This window comes from Mytilus trossulus, chromosome 9, assembly GCF_036588685.1.
Source record: "Mytilus trossulus isolate FHL-02 chromosome 9, PNRI_Mtr1.1.1.hap1, whole genome shotgun sequence".
Classification (NCBI taxonomy): domain Eukaryota; kingdom Metazoa; phylum Mollusca; class Bivalvia; order Mytilida; family Mytilidae; genus Mytilus; species Mytilus trossulus.
This window is the reverse complement of record NC_086381.1, coordinates 31,782,966-31,801,573: the sequence shown is the minus strand read 5'-3', so window position 1 is coordinate 31,801,573 and position 18,608 is coordinate 31,782,966. Positions and strand designations below refer to the sequence as shown.

Sequence of the window (18,608 nt, the reverse complement as noted above, 5' to 3'; positions counted from 1 at the left end):
AGAATCTTTAATTGAACAGTATTGCGCAATAGATTTGTTAGATCTTGACATTTATTTTGTCGGAAACGTCCACTGTCAAAAATTTGATCACAATTCAAATTCAGACAGTATCAAGCATGACTATTGCGTCCAAATTTGCTCCAGCTGTTCAGGGTTCGACCTCTGCGGTCGTCTTAGGCTGCGTTCAGCGAAGCAATTTATCCAAATACGATAAATGTGAACTATATTGGGTGATTGTTAGGTGTACATGTATGTGTGGCAGGTCTCATCTGACCTTGACCTCTTTTTCAAGGTTCAATGGTCAATTTTGAATTTTTGGGTTATTGGGCGACAGAAAATTGTCAATATATCCAAAAGAGATTTTATTTTAAGATGATGCCTTTATTTTGGTCTTTTAGAATATTCTGAATGAATTCTGTTTCACATACGTCGACTTCATGGAGCACATATTAATAAGTATCCGTCGGAAAACTATTTGTTTTTGAAGTCTCAATCCAATTGACACAAAAACTGTGTTGTCGATAATATGCTTTAGAAACTGAGAAATAATTGACAACACTTTCATGCAATTTTAATTTCAAAATAAACGAATCTTTTAGAAAACATACATTTGCAATTCCTCTGCTGAGATCCAAGCTGAACTAGTCTTTATATACAATCATTCATCGCGTATAAAACTATTCACAATATTACATACTACCGGTATGTCAGCTTTTAGTGGCGAATGTACTCTTGTTTGTCAGTGTTACCAGACTCATCTAGACTAAGTGACAAATTCTGATCTTTCGATTGTAAGACATATCTGAATTCAATCGTCTTGTTTTCGAGTGTGAACATCGTACTCGACTCAGTGATACCTTCATCTGCTTTTTATATCAATCTAGATATAATAATTATTTATAGTATCTTTAGAATCCCATCTTTACATTCAAACAGTAACGTCTGTCTAATATTTTGATCCTTTGTCATTTGAATCAATATCGTATTTTCCTGTCAGTCCCATATTGTCTGGTAAGCAGCTGCACCACGCCTAGTGTCACTATTTAGATCTACAGATAATTCCACGTACATATCATGATCTGGTGATTGTTGATCAGTCTCCGATTGTACAGGCGAAGGGGTACTAGAGGATTCGTCTGTAATAAATAAACTCGTGTTAACGCTAATATTGTATAAATATGTGTGTGTGTGTGTCGAACGATTATTTTGGTAATTAAAACAAAAAAATCAAATTTAAGCAACCAGTATATACTCTTTGAAGACTATATTCCTAGGAACTTTGACATGGAAATGTTAGTTTGCGTTTGATATATTTCGCCCCCCCTTTCAACATACATTTAATCAACTTTTCTAGTTAAACAGTAGTCTGTTGGACATCATGATTGTAGTATCCGTAAGTTAAATATTATCTTAACTCAGCAAAGATACACATCCAAAAACGAGATGTGGCATAATTTTCAATTAGACAGTTATTCAAGTTGAAATCAAATAAAGTCAACCACACGGAAGAAATGAGAACATACAATATAATCGCCTTTAAAAGGCAGCGACATGTGAAACGATTCAAACGATAAACGATGAAACTAACGGCACAGTTGCTCAGAAAACATTTTACGAAAAATAAATATGACAGACGTGAACATACGGCAACCACTGAACTACATGCTCCAGACTTAGGTCAGGCATCTTATCAGTATAGCGGGTTTAAGCATGTTTGTGAACACTCAAAGCTTTCCTAACCTTTGACAAGGGTACCGGTGTAACAACATACAGGGGCGGATCCAGCCATTTGAAAAGGGGGGGTGGGGTTCTAACCCAGGACAGAGGGGGGTTCCAATTACGTGTCCCATTCAAATGCATTGATCGTCCAAAAAAAGGGGGGTTCAAACCCCCGGAACCCCCCCCCCCCCTTTTGGATCCGCGCATGACACAAAATAAGAACAAAGTAAAAATCGGTAGCAGTTCGCTTTTCTAAAAGATCGGTGTGATACACAATAACAACTAACATAAAACATAGAAATAAGCAAAAACATATGAAGTTACTAAAAGATAGATTAAAAGTCAGTTACAGATTATAAATAAACCATGTCCCCCAAACATAATCATAATCAATCAGTACAAATCCAACGGATTTGGTAGAAAGACGTCACAAATAGTCAAGCATATAATTCGAATTGTCTACGTAATACACTCGAATCAAAACAGTTGAAAAGTCAAATCAATATTACAAGATAAGAGGTTAGCGATATCTTTTAACTCTACTTTCCGCTATATCTAAGTAGCAACATTCCTGCAGCACCTGTATACGAGGTATATATCTCCCAATTGATATGATATTCCCGTGCTTGCATTTTCTATCATGGTTTTCTTGATAGAGGGTTGCTCCTCACAAGGAAGCTATTAAACCAAGAGTTCCAAATGATGAAGTTGAAATCATCCCTTCGTAAATTTTACGGACGCCATCACGAGTTGGTTGACCGTTATGGAATAACCGTTTAACAAATGATATCGGATATGTTCCTTACGTCGGAACTACAATCCAATTCCCTTTCATGAATGTGACAATCGAATTAGACTACTGTTACCGCATTTGTTATCACATAAGCAAGACGACGGGTGCCACATGTGGAGTAAGATCTGCTTACCCTTTCGGAGCATCTGAGATCACCCCTAGTTTTTGGTGGGGTTCGTGTTGTTTATTCTTTAATTTTCTATGTTGTGTCATTATACTATTGTTTGTCCGTTAGTCTATTTCATTTTAAGCCATGGCATTGTCATTTTTTTTTTCGATTTATGAGTTTGACTGTCCCTTTGATATCTTTCGTCCCGCTTTAACAAACAAAAGCAAAAAATAGGAAAGAAATATAAAATAGATAAATGTAGAATGTGTCTATTGGACAGAGATTATTCTAAAACGGTAAAAATGAGGCCACCCAAATCCGAACTCGGCATGTTTTATTTGGTAGTCCCTTTGTGTATAAGCTTTATAACATTTGGATGATACAAACTGAAGTTAGAGAATGGAAACCAATTTTTGGTTCGTACTTTTCAAGAACAAAACGAGACAATATATCACAGAGTTCTAAAACTTTAAGGTTACTTAATGTTAGGACGACATTTACATTCAATTTTATCCAGAAAAATATGAATTCTATACATGCTATACGGAAGAAGCTTTAAAGAAAAATAAAAAGTTTAAATAACTACAACAATGCCAGAGGAAGACTGTACATCAAGAAAAAGACAAGACGTGACATCTGCAAAATAATAATGGTACACCTCTATTTCATCATACAATGTTAGCTCAGATTAGAAGAGACAGATTAGAAGGACAACAATACATGGTTTAACTTTTAATTCAATGTCTTCTAGCTAAGAACCAGAGCATTCAAGACATTAGATTCGTATTTTAGAAAGAAGATAAGAAATAACTTAGGCTCCTCCACCACTCGTTTACAAAAAAATGTTGTGATGTTTTTGAAATGAGATAATGCTTCTAGAATACTATCAGGGTTGATTGTTACAAAAATGTAATAGGGTAAAAAACGATAGAGGTTGTAGCTTATATATGTAGGACTCGGAACCGCGATGGTACTTCGAACCGCGATGGTCACGCTGAAGTGCGATGGTCCACGCGAAAGTGCGTTGGTTAAAACGTTATAGTTGGATGTTGACATTGAGACGCTAACTTGTTGATATAAACGCTGAAGTGCGATATTGGTTACGCTGAAGAGCTATGGTGGTTACGCTGAAATGCGACGGTGGTTTCCTATTTGAAAGATTCTTTCTAATTTCCGTTTAGTTCAAAGTAATAATTTGAAATCTTCATTTGTTTTACTAGTAACCTAATTATAAATTTTCCAATTCTTAAAAAGAACACAGTATCATGGTGTCAGAAAATATAGAATTCACGGCGTGTAGTCCTGTATAAAAGTACTCACGTTAACCACCAAAACCTGAAATAAGTTGATTCGCTGAAGAGAATAAAATATATAGTGAAGTATACGAAGGGATCAGTCAGGTTAATTTCGGCCTAGCATGTTGTAAAATTAAATCACTTAAACATTGTAACCACAATAAAATAAGGCTACAGTGACGGTGTTCTTACACATCAACTTGATATAGCAAAATATTGTTACTGCTAGTAAGTAATTCAGGATTAAATTGTCCATACAAAATCGTGTAAAGCATACTTGAAGATAAGTCAAAATCAATATCTAGATCAAAACATTTTATTTGTCGTACAAAATGTTTACCGCACTTTTTTAGAACACTGATTAGCTCATCTGCATAACAACTTAATCTTTTAGCCGCTTTGACATACTTTAAATATATTTGTAATATCCGACAGCACTGATGTAGCCTGTCAGGACTTGAATTCTTCGTTACTTTTTTAATTTCTTTTGTTCGCATGCAATTTTTATCTACAAAATCTTATGTTGGATTTGATGTAACGTTGTACATGTTGTATATAAAACGTCACAATAGTCAAACGTCATGCCAAATCATCGCAATTCAGCGGAGGGACCATCGTATTTCAGTGTGGACCATCGCACTTCAGTGTCCCCATCACACCTCCGAGTCCTACATATATACATTTTTTGTACAGTGAAAAATCTTATATATTGCAGAGAATGAGCAGCAAAAAATCAGTTATACTGTGTTGTGTCGCCTGCGGTCCTTTTGGATTGTTGCATCATCAGAAAAAGATAGAAAAACATGTTATTGCAAACTATGTGGAAAATAGCAGATTTTTCTCAAATAGTCCAAAAGCAACACATATAATAGACATCAATTTGCCAGACCTTTGTTTGTATAATGATTGCGTGTATTATGTGTGCAAGCAATGCTGTAATCAGAAGAAACACGTCAACAAGAATTGAAGACAATTACAGAAAACATAATGGTTACATGGCACAAGTGGATATTTGTGAAAGAATATAGAGCATTCAAAACAGGAGAAGAGAAAGAGATCACACTTTAAAAAAAAGAGCAGGAAAAAGGAAGTTTAATGGCAGCTTTACATGGCATTGTATATACATTATTATAAAGCACTTCTATATTCAAAACCTGATTAAGCATAATCATCAATTCAAACAAGAATTGAATGATAATGAGGGCATGATTCATATTAACTTTGTCAAAAACTATTTAAGCAAACTAAATTGATGAAAAAATTCTCAGTCCAAAATAACCTTACATACCATGTTATTGAAATATATACATATCTGATTATGTTTTTTACTACATATATATGTAGTATTACTCTGATTACGTTATACAACATGTATAACGGACAGCCTAAAAAAGGCAGACACGAGACCAAGTATATATAAGGTGCGGCAAAATTTAAAGAAGTTTTAGACAAATTGGGAACCAATGTCACTCTTTATTTAACTGATCCAAAATAAGTCAAAAATTGATGGACCAGTATAATGAATACTTTAAGAAGCTTTCAGCAATACCAAATACCAGGCAAAACCATCAAATTTAAACTACAACTTTCGCCTTCTATCCTTTCTCCACTATCTTATTCAAACGTTAGCTTCACATTGCTCAACTGAGGCTATAAGGAGATACCACTATGTAAAGGTCTTGAATTCATAGAAAGAACATTGAAAGATGTGAAAGTGGCAGCCAGAAATAAAAATATCTCTAAAACAATGCATCACGTGTTTATGGAACTAAATTTGCTTACCAAACAGAAGGACTAGAAAAAATGTTACAAGTAGCGGTGCAGGCAGGGTAGACAGAAACTGAAAACGACAAAATAAAACGATGCTGTATAGAAGAAATAGAAGATGACATGAAACATTTACAGTATGTAGTATACCACATTCCAAAGAAAGTAATCAAAACCATTACTTAAAAATTGTAGCAAAGCTAGTATCAGTGTCAGTGTAACGACATCAGAGAGTTCAAAGATTAATGAATTTGAAGCTATATTGCAGATGTTCAAGGAAAATTACGCTGTTAATCAAATGTTAACTAATCTTCTATGGATTTGTGTCTAGACTTCATTTCTCCAACAATAGCCATATTTCCAACTGTTGTAAACGAGAAGCGAAAGAAACCAGTCGAACTGTAAGTCGAAAATAAACTGACAATGCCATGAAAAAAGAAGACCAATAGACAAATTATATTAAAAAAAACCTAGGGATGTTCGCAGGTGCTCAGGAAGAGCAAGAAGATCATGCTCCACATGTGGCACCTGTCTTCTGTGCAATGGAAGTGTCTTCGTGTAGAGTGACGAGAGTCATGCCATTGAAATGAGATTTAAATTATTTTAGAACTCGTCTAGATAATAGATCATGTATATAGATGAAAGAAAGCAATTTGAAGTTCCTTTCCCTTTTATTTTGAGTCTTTCTGTTTCGGAATTTACCATAAAGATGAGCCGATGCGCAGTGAAAAAAATATACCAACAGGATGTAATGAGGATGTCAACAAAATACATGGACATTTGGAAGAATTATGGACTGGCTTGTATTAAGAAGTTTTCCTACTATCCAAAACGCATAAATTGAAATGTATGGGAAGACATGTACATCCAAGAACATTACCGATAGCGACAAGCTCAGTCTTTATCATTTGAAGTAGCACAAGGCTAGATATGATAGAAACTCATTGGGTCGAACAACTTTTAGCTCATTCTACCAGTTGATAAGGACTCCTAATAAACCGTCGTGTTTGAGAGTAAAACTGAAGTCACAAATCTAATCAATAAAATCAACAGTAGTATACCGGAGTTCAAAGGTCATAAATCAATCAAAGCGATTACATCTATGACATGTAGTTTGATTTATAGAAAAATTATTGCACTGCAAATGACTGAATATTTTGTAACTTTAGTAACGGAAAAGAACTAATTTTGGGGCCCTTTATAGCTTGTTGTTCGGTGTGAGCCAAGGCTCCGTGTTGAAGGCCGTACTTTAACCTATAATGGTTTAATTTTTAAATTGTTATTTGGATGGAGAGTTGTCTCATTGGCACTCACACCACATCTTCCTATATCTAGATCTTTTAGTACCATGTTTTTACATTGCAATAATTACCATGCATAGTGTTGTTTTGTTTTGGAAAGATTCGATGTTATTAAATTTTCCACAAGCACCGGCCTCTGTAAATAAACTCATGACAGATACCAGGATTGAAATTTTGTATTTGCGCCAAACGCGTGTTTCGTCTACAAAAGACCCATCAGTGATATTCGAATAAAAAATAGTTAAAAAGACCAATTAAAGTACGAAGTTAAAGAACATCGAGGGCCAAAAATTTAAACTATTCAAACATTGACATTTTCATGACCTAGTTTGACCCTCAGTCTACGTGTTCTTTTATTATAAAAGTGTCCAGTTGGTTAGTTGCGTTACTGTTTTAATGTCTTTAACGATAGATCATCATCATCTATGGGGTAACTTGTATGTGACTTTGCGATGCTAGAACAAACAAATGTGGTCGTCGATCAAATGTTACTTACGTGGCCTATGTTGCTGATGAGTTACACCTTCGAGATCAACGTATTCATTTGGAACAACTCCATAACGAACTGACACATTAGTTGGTGTTCTCAAATGGTTTTGTGCCGCTACATAATTATTCTGGTACGACAAATTGACTGGATCTGTTGTATTTCTTCGCTGGCGTCGACTTCTGTGACACCAAAACACACCGACTATAACCAAGATAACCAATAGCAGTGTTACAAAAGTATACAAAATGACTGAATTTACATTTGGATCTGAAATAAATGGAATGTAATCGTAATTAAGAATACCATTAGTCATGAAATCATAATGTCTCAGTAAAAATAAGTATCAAAATACATATTAATTAACTTTCTACCTTTTTCGTGTATTATATCATTTGCACCGGAATGATCTGTCATTGCTCCCGATATAAGGAATACAAAAATGAAGTGTTTTTCACACATTCAATAAAATATCAAGGTGAGAAGATTTGCTTTTTTGACAGATACATATGTTTTAATGGCATTTTTTTCCAATTTCTGTATTGTAACTTCGATATTCGTTCACCTAGATACATAAAATTACCTGAAACTCGAAAATCAATACATTTTCTGAAAGGTCAACATGAGCTTGCACTGCATTAGATGTAACAGTATTCTTCCATAACAATTTTAAACAAATTAAGTCGTCTCGCAGGCCTTTAGAATTTTTGGAAAATTTATTATTCACCCCAAGAATCGCTTTGGCCACAAAATAATTTTTTAAAGTTTATTTACAATTTACACAGTATGTATATATTAATAGATATAGGAAGATGCGGTGTAAAAAATCATATTTTTTGAAAGTTTGCATTTTCCAATTAGGAATTTTAAATACTATTTAAAATTAAGTAAGACACATACTAGTTTTTGATGACATCTTTATCTCGTCTGATCGATAAGCTGTTATCCATACTTTTATCGAAGAGTCAACTGCTTCATGCATGTTGGCAATTGGTTTTTGAAATGATACAATGTGAATATATTTTCCGCAATATTTTTCATTCTCGTCCACTTCTCTTAAACAGTGATATTCCTGCAACAAAATACATTAGAAAGATATATGAATAGTAGTAACGATATTTTAATTGCACTCATAAACATATAATTCAAACTTATGCTTATAATCTTTATATAATGAGAAGGAGGGCAAATGTACCCTGTGTTGAACACATTCTATCTATCAGAGGTGCAAGGGCAATAACTAAAAGAAACGTGCTTGTCGATATTAAAAACAATAGTTTAGAGAAATGATTGAAATGATTGAAGCCTTTCAGTAAATGCAATGACATTTCCATTTTAATTAATATTTCCAAGGGGCCTAACTCTTTTAAATTATTGATCGGCACTGATTATCGAACTCTATTAAGACCTTGCTGATATAAATCAATTATATAAGTTTCATCAAAATTTGGTAAGATAAGAGCGTTGACGATACAATTTTTCATATAATAAGTGTTTCCAAGGGTAACACTCTTTTATAAATTATTGACTGGCACTGGTTTTTGGTTTTTAAAATTGTTAACTTTTACAGATTGCTACTTGGATGGAAAGTTGCACTCGTACCATATTTTCTTGTATCTGTTTTAGGATTTAGCATTAAGTGTCACAGATCACCACCAATACAATGTATGTTCCATTGGTCACCTTCGATGAGAAATGCGACTTCCACACTAACTGCGCAGGAACTTCTTACCTTTCTGGGACACATATTTAGATCAAATTCTTGTTTGGTTCGACCATGTTGCTGAATGATAAGTTTTTTATGTAGTGGTTTGAGGACCGCTGATTTTCTGTTGACCATATTTAAGGTATATATTCTACTAGCTACAAATACTAAACCAACCTTACTTTAAGAACGAACATTGAAAGAGAGACGAAAGTTACCAGAAAGACAGTGAAACTCAAAAGTCGAAAATAAACTGAGAATACCAAAGCTTAAAAAAGAAGACAAATAGACAATCAATAGTACACACAAAACAACATTAAAAACTAAAGATTTTGTCTAAACAACATGTATTCCTTATCTCTATCAAAAAATATGTTTAAAGAAGAAAACATACCTTAAAACCGGTACCGTTATATCCACCACGATAATCTATCCGTAATATGATTTGACCTCTACATCGTAGCTCAATGACCTGTGCACAAACTATGTCGATTGAATTACTGCCGGTGAATGGCAAAAGACAACTGTCATGTTTTCCAAAGCAATATCTATTTGTACATTCTACTTGGTAAGTTGTATCAAGGTTCACGTATCGTAATTTTCCACATCCCGAGTCGAAGAAATCTAAAAAAAAATCAAAGATGTGATAGAATATGAAACAACAATTTAACTTCCAGGGAGGGTTTATACATTTTTCTAAAAAAAAAAAAAGGTCAAGTAGATGATATAAAAAAAAATATTCTGATGGAGATTGTTCATCTGGCTAAGAAAAAAAAGTACACCCCCCCAAAAAAAAAAAAAAATAAGTTAAGTAAAATGATTGCTTCCTTACCATTTCTGTTGGAGTCTTATTTATTTATTTGATTTAATGTTTCTTTAATTTTTATTTTAAATAAAATTGAGAATGGAAATGGGGAATGTGTCAAAGAGACAACAACCCGACCAAAATAAAAAAAAACACAACAGCAGAAGGTCACCAACAGGTTTTCAATGTAGCGAGAAATTCCCGCACCCGGAAGTCCACTATGTTGAATGTCTGTAATGTATGTTTGAACAGATTCGGCTGGTGTGTCACAATTACAATTAAAATGTGACATAAACATATCATGTCTGTTTTGGTTGCCTACCCAGTTTTTTCTATTTTCTTGATATTTTGATATAAGCGTCACTGATAAGTTTTATGTAGACGAAACGCGCGTCTGACGTACTTAATTATAATCCTAGTACCTTTGATAACTATTCAAACAAGTCGGAAGTTGAAGCAAGCTATGAATCCAGATTATTTTTAAAATAACGGTCTCCACCATCTATGAAATAATTTATTGTCGAAATCCGTATCAGATGCAATAAAATTGGTACCGGTTAATGTGATTGACCAATAAACCCCATACAATTGATAAAAAAACTTCATTCATGCATGTTTATAAAAATAACACTTATAATAACTTACCATAGTGCATGTTCTTAATATTTCCTAACAATAAAGAAAAGAGTATGATAAATTACTTCAGCAAAAAAATAGGAAAAAAAAAATGCAATACTTAACAAAATGTTTACATGTCCCCAGAAACACACATATATATATATATATATATATATTGTTAGATATACGCTTCTCATATGTCCCATTTTATTCGGAGTTATCTCGAGTTATTAAATTACAATATATCAATAAACACACATGTGTCGATTTAAAAAAAAAAGAAATTCAAATTAAAAAAGCAGTCTGCATGGCAGTGCATACATTCCTACTATTGGAACAAAATTGTAACATAATCTTTAGCTTGTAAAAACCATATAACAACTATCAACTAAATATCTCCAAACATGACGAAAACAAGCATTTTGTCAGTTATCAAAAAATACATACAGATAGAAAAAAGAAAATCATTTTTGAGGTATAGTCGTATGACCATATTAAAAAATTGTTATAGTTGTAGACATAAATGTTTGTTTTTATAGTGAAGAGAGAAACAAACACAATGTCGACTGCTGCACCCTAATTTTTGATATTTGTACCTATTATATCTGTTTTTATGACTTTGTTATCACTTATTTATACTGGCATTCCATGCCCCGCCATACAAGTAATAGGTTAAGCCAACTACACAGCTTCTTTTGCATAGGTACTATTTCTGTACTAAAAATTTGTAGTACTGGAAATTTACTTTTAATATTTAGTATTATTTCTTTACTTTTAATATTTAGTACTATTTCTTTACTTTAAAATTATTGTAATATTAAGGTACTAAAAATTTTAAGAGATTTGAAATAGAAAAACTTTCAAAATGATGAAAACGTAACGGTAGTAACCAAAAATATGTAGTACCTACATTTCAAGTACAAATCAAGTACTGTAAAATACAGGTACCTAAATATTACAATAATTTTAAATTAACAAAATAGTACTGAATATTAAAAGTAAATTTCCAGTACTACAGATTTTTAGTACAGAAATAGTACCTATGCAAAAGTAGCTGTGTTTAAAACTTGGTTGAATCCTCCATTTTCTACATAAGGAAAAAACTTGACCAAGTCAGGAATATGACAGTTGTTTTCAATTCGTTTGAGTATTGCTTTTGTCATTTGTTGAGGGACTTCCTGTCTTGAATCAACTTTGAGTCGGTAACCTTTTTGTTTTTATTTTTGTGCAGTAAATACATTAAACATGTAAGACGAGAGTTTTGAGGTTTATAGAATAAGGAAAAATCAAAAGTTACCACAAAAAGTGAACGAAGGAAAACACAAAAGAGACCATGTGAATATATATAAAATGACAATCCAAGATGCAACTCACCTTTTATTCAAAAACATTATGATTTTACTGACGATCTTTGTAAGTTATTAGGTTTTACATACCATTATGGCTCTCTGCCTTCTGGCTGAATAGAAGAGAAACAACCATCAATATCAACACGTATGAATCCATCATCAGGAACTTCAAAAAGTGTGTATGGATGAAAAACGTACGACATAGTTTTAGAACTTCATACCACATTCCTTAAAAGATACAAAAACAAAAAGAACAAACTTACAAACTATAATTACATTGGCAATCATTATTACTAGTAGATAACTAATAGTACATGCAATACAGAAAAAAAATTAACATAAAAAGTATCCACCGCTTCTTCCTAGAATTAAACGGAGAACTATTGACACAGTTAATATCTTATTTTAAAATAACATGAATAATAAATTCTTTATTTTAAAAAGCAAACACGTTTGGCTTATTATAAATAGCTCTTTTTTCCTGGAAATTCCATTGAAAAGGATAAAAAATTAGTGAAATCAAAATGTGTGTCGTCTATCATTCAATTGTTAATCATCAAACCAATTGATGTAATTTTTTAAAATGACATCATCAATATAATGCCATCATGCATGCTTTTAGGGGGAATTTAAGGAGCTAAACTTTGATATTTCAAAATATAGTTAAATGGCCAGCCTGTTTGAAAATCCTGTATTTTCTTGATTATTATAAAAAGAAATAAAGGTCTTTACATATAAATATTAAGCTAGCCCCCAAAAAACTTTATACATAATAAGAAGTTTAAATAGTTTTCTTATACAAATTAAAAAAAATTGAATTTTTTGCTCATTAAACTGAATCGTCCATTGACTAAAAAAGTGAAGAATTATTATGATGTGCTGCTTGAAGTAGAAAACCCTTACTTTCAAAATGATTTCCTTTAAAAAGATTCAAAAAGGTTGCCTAATTGGTCTGAAAATTTAAAGACAGAAAAAACTTGACCTGATTAATAATTTTATCATCGTCAAATTTGCTTTAAATGCTTTGGTTTTAGAGAAATTGAGCCAAACGCTGTATTTTACTCTATGTACTATTTCTTAGCTATGTCGGCCAGCTTTGATCATGGGCGGGGTTTGGTGAAATTTGTCGTAGCAGTTTCAGAGGAGAAGTTATTGTAAAAGATAACAAACATTTACGAAAAATTGTAAAAAAAAGACTATTGAAAGGGCAATAACTTATTAAGAGGTCAATTAACCATTTTGGTCATGTTGATTTATTTGTAGATCTTACTTTGCTGAACATTTTTGCTGTTTACAGAATATTCTATCTAAAATAATATTTAAGGTAACAATCAAAAATGACAAAACTTTCTTAAAACGACCAATTCAGTGGCAGCAACCCAACAAAAGATTGTCCGATTCATCTGAAAATTTCAGGGCAGATAGATCTTTCTTTTATTCAGGTCAGATTTGCTCTAAATGCTTTGGTTTCAGAGATATTAGCCAAAATCAAAATCACATGTTACCCCTATGTTCTATTTTTGCCATATCGGCCATCTTGGTTGGTTGGCCAAGTCACAGGACACATTTTTGTTTATACTAGATACCCCAATAATAATTGTGGCCAAGATGGTAAAATTTGGCCTAGTAGTTTCAGAGCATAATATTTTTGTTAAAGTTAACGACGACAGACATCAAGTGTTGAGAACCGCTTACTTGACCTTTCAGGTCAGGTGAGCTAAAATCCAAGCATGTTAGAATCCATTAACATTAACATAAAAAAAGTGGGTATTGATGGCTACGTTCGACATATTTTTAGTACTTAATACCACATTCCTCAAAAAGAGATACCGAATCAAATTAAACAAACTTATAAAATATGCTAACAGTGGCAATCATTATTGTAAATAAATGCAACAGTAGTATACCGATGTTCAAAACTATAGGGAAAGGCATTAAATACAAGAAAATGGCGACACAACATTAAAACGTTACACACACAGAAACGAACTTAGCATTAGACAAACAATTGTAATTAAATGATAAATGATTTACAGAAAAACAATATTCATCCAAAAATTTCCGCCTCATTCCGATAACTACCAGAGTACAAATGTATCTTTTTATCTATAAAATTTCTTTATTCAATTAAAATGTTTTGCTTTATCACACATAAATAATTGATTTTTTGCCTTGAAATCATCGCTTCTTTAAGATTATGTTTGACCCTTTTTCATTCATCAGAATGCGTGCATTTAACGCATTATGGTGGGAATAAGCAAGCCCGTATATCAATAGTTTAACGGGATTTAAAGGTTGTTGTTCACTTTTGGTTCATAAGCATGACGATGTTCTACTTGTAAACTTTTCTTCGAGTCGTCTAAATTCGCCGTTTCAGAATATAATGCCTTCTGGCTAATATATTCAAAAGCGTACACCAAAACTTTGTGATTGGTTAAAACATTCTAAACACTTATAATTCATCCGATATCATGAGGTAACGTTATTTTCATTTTGGGGTACGAAAAATGAAACGACCCATAATCCTATAGATTCTGAAACGGCCAATTATGTACGAGTTATTAACTTTAATTGTGTTATTATTTACGGAAACCAACGGACATATTTGTTTTATTTCAGTAACGGTTATCATCGAGATTTTTTGAACAATGAATTTCTTCACTCTTTGAAAACCACTGCGCTATATTCCCTCTATCCTTTAATTCTAGATACAGGCATATGCACAAAACAATCATAAAATTCTTACGAATTATTTAACTATGTTCACTAATTGTCGATCTGCTTTCTCGGAGAATACAGATATCAGTTTAACACTAGTGACGTTTATACCAATTTTAATATAACACGCACGAAGTTGATGAATTATTTAAATTTTGAATTTTTAATATATTCAGTGAGATTCAACAATTTCTCTTTCCGACCATACTAGATTATCACGATTTTTAGGCGCTTAATTAGAAGTATTGATTGATATTTATAATGTGTTTTTATTGAATAATGTATTTCAGTAAATGCGTGGCACTACAAAACATTAACTTTATTATTTCATTATTATAAAGAAAAAACTGTATGAAACTGCAACTGTCAAAAGGCGCTTATTTACGATTATTTGTTTATGTGATCATTTAAGCGAAGAGTGTCACGGAAGTGCAATCGATAGAATTTATAAATAGCAAATGACTTTTTCGCAACGTGTCTCTTTGAATAGATTTAAATCTTCACCTAAGCGTTTTCCTTCTAAAAGTTATTAGTCAAACAATATTTATTTACAAAAAGACACACACACACACACATGTATATGTTCCGGACCATATGAGTATTTGGACCATACGCGTATGGTCATGACCATATGCGTATACTCATATGGTCCGACCGTACGCGTATGGTCGGACCATATGAGTATAATACTCGTTTTGTTATCAACGGGCCGGACCATATTAGTATTTGGACCATATAGGTATATTTTTTGTTAAATAACATTATAAAAGTTTCAATAATACAAAAGCTGTATCTAAAAAAATGATGCTAACATGACAATGTATTATTTTTATAATACAAATACTACGTAAAAATTAAATATTTATTCCATAATAAGTTTTTATCGGTAATTATATTCTTACATGATGGCTTGGGTTACATTTACTTCCATACGGTATCATAGTTTTTTTTGCATTTCCAAGTCTTTTGTTTGCGAGTGAAAATCTAGCCTTTTTGTAGCTCTGCGTACAGTGACACCGAGGTCTTGGCCCATTCCGATATGTCTATGGTGTTTTTTTTAAAGAAGCTCTAGATCTCAAATATCGGAACATGACTGCAAAACACCATATTCACAAACCAATTAAATAAACTGTTACTTTAAGTCAAAATATTGCCATTCACTCGTAATAACAAATCGATATTAACCATCGGTAATAACCGTAAGTATAAAATGTGTTTATTATAGTTATGACAAGTAAGTAAAATTAACTAGGGGAAACTTTAGCTTATCTTTTTATTAGAATATAATAATAAAATTACCTATAAGATGGCGTCTTTTTTTTATTAGTGGTCATACCATATAAAGAGTTTAGAAGTATTAAAAGTAAACTGTAACAGAGTGTTAATTACCCCGACCATACGCGTATGGTCGGACCAAATGAGTATATACCCATATGGTCATGACCATACGCGTATGGTCCAAATACTCATATGGTCCGGAACATATATATATATTATATAAATACTTCCTAGTTGTTGGTTTTTTTTTTTAAGTGTGTTGATGTTTGGCTTTTCAGAGTTTGAAACTTCTTTATTGCGTACACTATTGTCTTTCATATCATTTCCATTAACTATTGGATATTATTTACACATTAAAAACTTTAATACTGAGATTAGATTTTTTTAATATTGTTTTTATTAGTATTCATATTTTGGTAGTTGTAAATTTGAGTCAAACTAAAAGAATGTTTATATCTGCACATTAATGACTACAATCTGTCGGTACATGTATCTTGACATGGCACAAGGTCATGGTTTTCTCTTACAGTTTAGGACTCTTTCTAAATTATTTGGATGGTGGATGTAAACTTGGTCTCAGTAACTGCAAATTGTCTCATATATGCACTTCACGTCTATTTGCTGTTGAGATGTATAAATACCCTACCACGTACATTCTTTGATTTTGTTAAATATATTTCTTTTTGTGTCCATCTGATTAATTAAGCTTTATTCGACCGATTTTTACATATACTTTGTTCTTATGTTGTACGTACTGTTACAACACAGGTTATTGAGGGTTGAAGTCTTCAAGCGAGTTTAATCCCGCCACATTCTGTAGGTGCATGTCTCATGTCAGGAGCCTGTAATTCATCGGTTTTCGATTGTTGTGTGTAACATAAGTTTTTTTCGTTCATTATTTTGTACAGAAATTAGTTCGTTCGTTTTCTCGGTTGAATTGTATTAGATTTGTCATTCAGGGGGCTTTGTTCATGGTTGACGACCGTAAGGTGACATATGGTAAATAATTTCTGTGCCGTTCATTTGGTCTCTTGTGGAGAGATGCTTCATTGGCAATCATAGTTCATTTTCGTATTTAATGAAAATAAGTTTTTGCGGGATTATCAATTGTACTCGTCTAATAAACATGAAGACAACGAAGAATTTATATTTAAAATTATACAATGGTTATTAACATGATTATAGACGAAAAAGCAGTGGAAATACATATACTACAAGCCGGAAAATAAGTAAAAAGAATAAAACCCATCCCCAAAGATGTACATTTCAGTATCTTTCATTTGTATTCTACCTCAAGATGAAATATTCCAAAAACAATAATACATTTCTTAAAATTTAAAATATATCTAAAATAAATATTGGACAGGTTAATCTATAATACGAAAAATTCAGAATATGTTCAGATTTATTGATTGTGAGTAAAGTCAAGTATCAAATTTTCATAATATGTTAAATAAGACACCGAAATAAAACCCAAATGAATGACTAAGGGATATCCATCTTTTCAGCTGTCGTGGTTAATGTTTTGTGAAGTATGGTTTAACCTGTCTTTTTTTTTTATTTACATAATAAACATGGGAGTTTTTATTAATTATTATTTGATACATTTAGCAAGGTATGGTATTAAATGGCATATCAAGCGGATCTGGTCATTTGAAAAAAGGGGGGGAGGGGGTCCCAAACCCAGGACAAAAAAAAAGGGGCTTCCAACTATGTTTCTTTTCAAATACATTGATCGTCTAAAATAGGTTTCCTTCTGAGGGTTCCATCCTTCTAAACCCTCCCTCTAGATCCGCCACTGCATATTATGTTTATTTACTAGGAACCAATTGTGTTTCAAACCCCAATTATATATCTGATTATCTAGATCCTATTTATTTTAGTGTTTCAACTTTATTAAATCTCATGTTGTATTTGTACGATCTTTGTGATTTTAATTGCTGCTATTGTTTCCTTTACTTTAAACAATGTTTAACAGTTTTGGTATTTATTTAAGTTATCGGGCTGGAATTCTTCGAACATTGACCAGGGTAGGTTTTATATTTCAGTTAATTATTTTCTAATAGATCTATTAATTGTACATGAAATCGAAATAGCAAAGTAAAATATTACGCAACTGCAATTTCTTATAAGATCTTATATAAACATGTGTTAGAAATATGAACCCGAGAATTAACAAAGATAACACTATCAATGGTGTCATAATGCTTCGGTAACGTGAGGCTTTAGTTAAAGTATACATCATTATAAGAAAGCAAATCAATAAAATAGATTACATAGTAAATAAACGATTAAATGACATTAAATGTACCTGTTTACACGTGCACACGTAAAAATCATCCACACACAAATTCATTGTTAGATTATAACCTATTTATAGATTCCGGGATTTCCGTTTTTGAAAATGACTAATACTTTGAGAATCAAGTTCTTGAAAGGAGAAATGACGTAACTCAGGCGAAAAAAACGGTACCGTAGACAATATTTATTTGATCAAGAACATGCATTGAATTAAATGCATTTTTTAAAATACAAATTATACCAATGAAACTTGTATATATACATATTTAAAATATACAACAATTTTACACAGTAAATGTTGTAAATTTATTATGCATTATGGGTCAACTGAAAAAAAAACCCCACAAATTTTGCAGCATTATC

General features: G+C 32.2%; 1 protein-coding gene across 1 annotated transcript; it reads right to left on the bottom strand.

Moving 5' to 3' along the window:
• Positions 1–477: 477 nt before the first annotated feature.
• On the bottom strand, positions 478–18,330 carry LOC134683816 (uncharacterized). Its single transcript, XM_063543121.1, has 7 exons — positions 18,256–18,330; positions 12,036–12,176; positions 10,627–10,650; positions 9,571–9,800; positions 8,372–8,543; positions 7,481–7,741; positions 478–1,136 (listed from the first exon to the last, which is right to left on the bottom strand). Exons 2-7 carry the CDS (start codon positions 12,172–12,174, stop codon positions 994–996), a joined length of 969 nt encoding a protein of 322 aa, XP_063399191.1. The 5' UTR covers positions 12,175–12,176; positions 18,256–18,330; the 3' UTR covers positions 478–993.
• Positions 18,331–18,608: the final 278 nt, after the last annotated feature.